Genomic DNA, 7343 nt, shown 5'->3' on the forward strand with positions numbered 1-7343 from the left:
TGTGTATATTTCTTTTTTTTCCCTTTTTTCCGCCTTTCCTCCAGTGGCGTAAGTTTCGCGAGCATCTGGAGGCTTCCGCGATCTATTGTGCCCGGCCGGAAAACGAATCATCGAACATGGCCGCGGGAACGACGACCGTCTCGCCGGAAGCCTCCGTTGAAAGTTACGTCACCGATCAGAATACACCGCTTTTTTTTTTTTTTTTTTTTTTTAATTTTTTTTTTTTTTTTTTTTTTTTTTTTTTTAAATATTTTTGTTCACTCGTCCTAAAACGCGTACCACTCGATCCAACGACAAAAGGGAGGCAACGCTTCTTCGATGGTTCTCACTACTTTCCCACCGTTTCCGCCGCCGGTTTCGGTTCTGCGTGTTCGTATTCGTCGTTACCCTGAATGGCGCCTGAACATCGTTCGATCAGCCAGTGGTCGAGTCGGTCCGGTGCTTGGGTCTCTCTCCGCCATTTTGGAAACTTGTCCCGACAGAATTCATCGCGATGGACTTGCTCTGCTTGGCTTTCAAGATCAACGTGGAACGCGACCTTGAAGACGGGAGCGATACTCGGGCTCGGTGATCGCGTGGATGGTGCGTTCTCTTTGGCAGGGAACCGAGGATCATCGTGACGATCATCGCGATGATCATGGCGGAAACGCACGCGACTCTGGCGTTCCGGTAGACGTTCGACGGTGTCCATTGGAGCGTTTTGTGGTTAGGTATTTTTAGATAGGAACCTTGAACGTGTTTCAAGGGAAAGTCTTTCCAGGTGACTAAGAGGCACGATTTCTCGTTTTTCTTCGGTAGAAAATATAAAGTGTCTTTAAAGACAGTGACTGTTAGCGATAAGAGTACACGATTAGAGAGAAGAAACGTTGTATGGAAATGAAAAGAGAGAGAGAGAGAGAGAGAGAGAGAGAGAGAGAGAAGATCAAGAAAGATCGAGGAAGAAAAAGGAATGAAAAGAAGAAAGAAGAAACCAGGAGAGAAACGAAATAAGGGAAAAGGGAGAAATAAGTGGAAAGAAGAGAATAGAGAGAAATAAATAGACACGTCCGGTAACGAGTTCGCCGATTAATCGGAAAAGAGAAGATTCGTCCGAGAGAAGAAAACAAATTCCTATTTAAACGGGCAATCGCATCGAAAGAAATTTCATCTCTTTTCCCCTTTCTATCCGACTTTAAATCTAACCCGTTCGTCTATTCTTAATCCCGGACCAAGACTTTTGAGTCGCTTTTCAAACTCTTCCTCTCCACGATGTCTCGCTTTTACCGACGATACGATACAACGCGATATGACTATGTACATTCTCTACGCGAAGAGCAAGAAGCAACGAGAACGAAGTTTCCCACGGAATCGAGAACGATGAAACGGAAAAGCAGCGGCAGTGCTTGACGCGGTAGCCAGGCAAGGAAATGGGGGTTTGCAGAGAATGACGGGGAGCGACCTATGTCATCCCTGCATCATCGAAGATGCACGATCGATTCGATCCTCCTAAACCGTCATCGTCGTAGCGTGAAATTTCGCTGAAAAATCATCGAGAGATTCGCGCGAGACCCGCCTGGTACCTTTCCGCTTCCGTTCCTCTGTCTCGTCTTTCCGCTTTCGGCCGTACTCGCTCCCCTTCCGTGCTCTCGTTACCTCCTAGTTTCGTGATAGGGTTATATAGATACTCGTTAATATTCGTGTGTTTCGCTTTGCTCGGCTTATGCTTGGCAGAGAAATTTGGTTGCCGGCGGCACACGGCGAGACAAGCCTAGGCCCACTTGTCGACGACCGTTTCGCTTACTGCAACATAATACAGGCATACATCGATTAGTTCGATCCTTTCCTAAACCGTCCCAGACGAATTTCAACGTCTCCTCGCGATCCATGGATCTCTCGAGGCAAGCTGCTCCGATCAGACGTTCCCTGTCGTTTCTCTTCCGGGTTCTCCAAGCCTGGTGTCCCAAACGTATGATCGATCGTATGCGTCTTCATTTTCTTTTCGTCAAAGCGGCTTTTCTCGATTTTCCTTTTCCCTTTCTACTCAACAGAACGCCCGCACCGCCGTGGATCACTGGTACCCCCCTTGTTCTCTACGAATGTGAATCCCTCTCACTCTTTCTCCGAACATCCCTCTACTAGGGCGCGGTCACTATATTGAGCATAATCGATGGAACGAGTATAGCGAGGTATATTCGAGAGTTTCGACGAATGTACTTCACGAATATACGACGATTCACGAAATTTCGCATCGCCAAGGGTGTTTGCACCCTTCGAGTATCGACACGATCGGTTCGGCTCGCGATACACCTCTTGTCTTTTCCTATATAATTAACGTCTTTTTTTATTTTTTTATTTTTACCTCGAGGCAAGAGAAGAATAAGAACGCGGATCCGAGTGACTGTCGAAGGCAAATCAGCAAAGATAAACGCGTGAACGCAGCAAGAGAACAGCCGACGAAATTAACACCCAGGCCCACGGCGCGATCTCGTTCACGGTCTAGGAAATTTTCAGAAAATTCACTAGATTCTCGCCATACTCGTTCTACCAGAAAGTACACATGGCTTTTAACGAAAGAGAGAGAAAAAAAAAAAAAAAAAAAAAAAAAAAAAAAAAAAAAAAAAAAAAAAAAAAAAAAAAGAAACGCGCCCCTGTCATCTTATTGTTTTTCGTTTGTCCCGTTTCATTTTCTCTATATACGACTCTATGCTGCTGTGTGTTTGTGTATATATTGTGTGTACATATCGCGTGTGTCCGTGTATACGTGTCGATAGTGTCTCATTAAGATCTCTGTTCCGGCTCGATCCCATCGGTCAGCTTGCGGGTTGTTGCTTGGGTGGGTGTTGTTTAAGTGCCATTCTGACGATTTTTCTCTGTGTCCGGACTGGTGTCGATTTTTCGTCCTATATAGTTCCCGAGCTTTATTTCGGCGGCGTCACAGGCGGTGCCACTGAAAGCATATACGGGTAGCGTGGATTAACACGTTCACGCAGGCGTGTACCACTGGTGGCTCACACTAGGGTCCCTCATCGGGCGTTGTGTACCACCGGTGGCCTACGCTCCTGTCTCTAAGCAATGCATGACTACGCGCGCGCCCCACAGCGAGAAGCACAAAAATCAGCGCCGGCGTGAACCTGTTAATCATCAAAAAATCGTGCAACGGGGAACAACTAGACTTGTCGGAATATTCTTCCCCGGATACAGGATATTTTAACATCTGGGTCGTAATGTCGATACTACTTTTTGTCCTGTTTTCTCCCTATTTTCTTTTTCAAAGGCTACGGACGCGGCAGAAAATCGCGTGTGCTTCCAATGAATCGAATAGTTCGATTCCATAACCGCGAACAAGAATCTTGATCGTCAAATCGTTTAATATCATTATGTTTCGCATTAACGCATTGCGCGGAAAATTTTGTCGAAAACATTTTTTCGTACAACGCGAGTTATCCGTATTTTTCCTATTAGCGAAAACTCAACTAATATGGTTATTTCCTTTTTTTTTGAAGAAGAAGAATATTATATTAACCACTTGTGCTACGATTTAACTTTCGGTGGCCGTGCCGCGCTCTACAGTATAACATGCGGTAAGGCGTTACATTGACGTGGTATACACGTCGTTGGCGGCTTTGGAACAAAAGCATCTCGACGTGCATGGCACGTCTTTATAGCGCAAGTGGTTAATATGTTGAATGCCACGTCGGTTTTACGTGCCGTTTCGTTCATGCCACAGTTAGCCGCCATGCGGGCCCTTCAGGGCCGTACGGACCGCCGAGGCCTGAACGGAAAGTCTAGCGCAGGTACGTACGACCTGGAAAGGCCCGCATGGCGGCTACCTGCGGCGTGAACGGAACGGAACGGCACGTAAAACCGGCGTTTAACGTGTTAACGTATTAATATTACATATATGACAAAATTATAATTGCAAAATATATTTCCAAGTTTTTCGAAATATCTAAATGCAAGAAACCGACTATAACTAATTAAAATTTCCGCATAAAGGGAAAACACGACGAGTAAATACAAGTATCTTATATTCCAAATGCAATGCGTTAAATGGAAAATCATGTTCCATTGTACAAAATGCAACTCGATTTTTCGAAGGAATCAATCGAAAGAAGAAAAGAGGAAGAAGTATTCTGGAAGAGAATCGACTACTAGCGAATCGTGAACTCGCTGTTCTTTTCAAGCAAACGATAATCACTGTTTCACTGTAACACGAATCTCGTCTCTTTTCATTGTCACAGTCTCGTCAAATACATATTATACAGCACGTCGTGTATCGTGGCGTTTTTCACAGGGGGATAAATAATAAGGTACATTATCCAGCAGGAGAAATAATGGAGAAAATGAAACTGTTACCTGATTGGTCCACGCGTGGAGCGGAGTCTCTGATCAATGTTGGTTTTACTCTGTGACTGAATAGTTTTCACACACCAGCAGGCAGGAGTTAGCAAAAAAAAGTGTGTTTCGGGGACAACTTCTTCGATTAGGAGTAGTTTTTTTTCCGGTTCATTCCAGGCCAATACGACAGTTATATTGGTATTTTGTTGACTTTTGTCTCTCAGTTTGGTTTCATCTGTCCAGAGGATGCATGCAAAAATTCAAACAACAATTTCGGGGAGGGAACACAGAATGGCCGTGATGATGTATAATATAACGCGAGATGGCGGTGGTTGTTTCAGCTTCGTTTCGCGGTTCAGTTCCGAGCTGGTCCATTTCCGCTTGCACGAGGACTCTGACGAATTTCGGATCCATCCGTCGATATTCGTATACTCGACCGATAATTGAGCGATCTTGCGATCCATGTGTCGGTAATTAAGATAGAGACCTCCGAGTTTCCATATTGTTTTTGCAAAGGCTTTCGGGACACTTAACGAACGAGAGTTTTCTCTTTGTATCGTACTTCCGCTTGGAAATGAAAATTAGGTTACAAAATCGAAGTCACTTCGAGTGATCAAAGTCAATCAAAGTCCGATCAAGGTGTTCGTTTCTTAATACGAACGCGATGAAAAAGGAAGGAGAATAAAAAAGAAAGAAAGGAAATATCGTTATAAAGGTACCATGCACACCCAGAAATCGCTGACGGTGGTAACTAAAGAGCAACGGTCGTGGTACGACAGAGGATAAGGTGTGACGATAGTGAGAGATGGCGGAGAGGGAAGCATAGTCGCAGGCGTGAATGGAGATAAACACTTATTACAGTTCACATTGTATTAAGTGTTCGATGTTCGTACACGCGGCAGATGCCACTCTGAAGCGAGATATACCGTACTCTATCGAGCGACCTCTAACTCATAGTACTAGGCCGATCGTTGAAACTTTGAATACGCATTAGTAACACATCGTTTCTTGTATCTTTCTTAATATTCTCTTTTTTTTCCTTCTTTCTTCTTATTACAACAAGTAACGCACTACATCGGACCATCGCTAATCGTCGTCATCGAAATAAATCGTAGCCGCGATAAATATTACTTTCACTTATAATTGTTCCTCCGGCCTCGGATCGAACCTCTGTATATTTGTGACTGTGTATACGTGTACACGAATAAATAAAACGAACTGATAAATAAACCTTTTCTTTTTACTAAACGGCAGATGAAAATATCTACCGGCTATAGATCGACCGAGGTGCTTCTGTTAATTTACAATCGTCGATCGACATTGGTATACACGTATATGTACATATATATATATATGTGTGTATATATGCATGGAGAGAGATTGTTCCGTTTCACTGCGGTCTGGCGAATAATTCGTGATCCTTAATAATTCATTGTATCATCGTTCCTCTGTGTACATGATCAAAACCTCGTCCCGATTATTCGTTAGACCATGAATGTACTCGGGTCTAATTAATTAGGATCATCACACCGTGGATCGCCACAACGTGCGTCTGTGGCGATGATAGTATGCATCAAAAAAATCATTCAATGTAATCGCACTCTCTATTATAAGTTATTAATTATTATTATTATTAATATTAATATTATTCTTATTATCTTATTATCATTAGAAATAGGTACTTCCTGCACGAACGATGCGACCGTGGTTTCATCATCGTAGCTTTATCGTACTAGAATTAAGTTAATCGGAGCGTTAGGCAAACTTTGCGCGATTCACAATACAAGAAACGCGAAACTTTTGGTAACTTCTCTCTTCTTTTTATTTCTATCGTTCGTTTCCGTGAAATTCTTGACTAATTTGTTTTGAGTTATATCTTCTTCGGCTATGGTAGGTACCGGGGATAGGTGTCAAGGCTAAGGGACAGAGGCAGGTGAAAATAGATATTTCCCGACGGATTGCAAAATAATTTCTCTTCCGATCGTGGATCGAAGGAGATATACGCTCGAACACGCGCGGATCGCGATTCCGATAGGCGCGAATCGCGTAACAATCGCTTGCCCAACGCTGCGTTGGCTTTCTCTTTCGTTGATGGCACTCTACTGCTTCTTGGTTTCTTTTCCACCATCTATCCGAGGAAAGAAACGAAGAAAAAAGAAAGAGAAATGAAAACAAAATAGCGAAAGAACAAAATACAATCCACACAATATGCAAGTACTTACAAACGTTCGAAACGTCGAGTAAACGCAAGAAAGTACGAAATTTCTCTCGTCAACGTTTATTGAGCGTTCGTGAAATGCTGTCAGACCGTGCTGTTTTTTCTTTCTATTTTCTTTTTAATTATTTTTTTTTCTCATCTTTTCCCTTTTTTTTTTTTGTCTTATAACTGCATCGGCACCATAATTTTCGCCATATCTTTCTACCGATATCATAATTCAGTTTCCGGGTGGAATGAACGAAGTTAAATATTTCAACACGTAACACGTTTCCTGATTGTTTCGACTACAGCGTTCCGCGCAAGAAATGTCGAAGAAGATCGTGCCGATACGTGGATCGATATCTCGCTGTACAAAAAGTAAATCTCGTTATTTCGAATAAAACACACGAGTTAGTGGGTTGAAAGCGATGAAAAATACGTTCCAGAAGGGAGAAAGAGGATTAAAATAAAAGAAAAGCGTGATCTAGGGTGCGCTCACGCTCGAAGGCTGCACCCCACGCACGTGAACAAATGTATCATACAAAATCTTTTCGGTTTCTTTACGAATCCTTGCTTCACGGATCTGATTAAGTTTAGTTATGCCTATACCAAAGTAGTATCACACCCTAACCGGTAATTAATATATATATGTATTTATATATATTACACGAAGTCGTAACACTGCGGATGACGCTGTTTCACGCAAAATTAAATTAGTTATGCACTCGTCGCGCCGAACGAACAGTGGACACACAAAACGAAAAAGAGAAACAGAGAAAAAGAGAAAACGTTCTCGTTTCTTTTCCTTTTGAACGCAAAAAGTACGCAA

General features: G+C 42.9%; 1 protein-coding gene across 1 annotated transcript in view; it reads right to left on the bottom strand.

The window, feature by feature from the left end:
• Positions 1 to 1191: 1191 nt before the first annotated feature.
• SERCA (ATPase sarcoplasmic/endoplasmic reticulum Ca2+ transporting SERCA) overlaps positions 1192 to 7343 on the bottom strand; it is a 66575-nt gene continuing 60423 nt past the window's right edge. Inside the window, exon 13 of the mRNA XM_017906733.1 lies at positions 1192 to 2926. Coding sequence (XP_017762222.1) covers positions 2898 to 2926 — 29 coding nt within the window. The 3' untranslated portion in view covers positions 1192 to 2897. The remainder of the gene's footprint in view (positions 2927 to 7343) is intronic.

Source organism: Eufriesea mexicana, unplaced genomic scaffold (genome assembly GCF_001483705.2).
Source record: "Eufriesea mexicana isolate 0111107269 unplaced genomic scaffold, ASM148370v2 scaffold4744748729, whole genome shotgun sequence".
In the NCBI taxonomy this organism is placed as follows: Eukaryota; Metazoa; Arthropoda; class Insecta; order Hymenoptera; family Apidae; genus Eufriesea; species Eufriesea mexicana.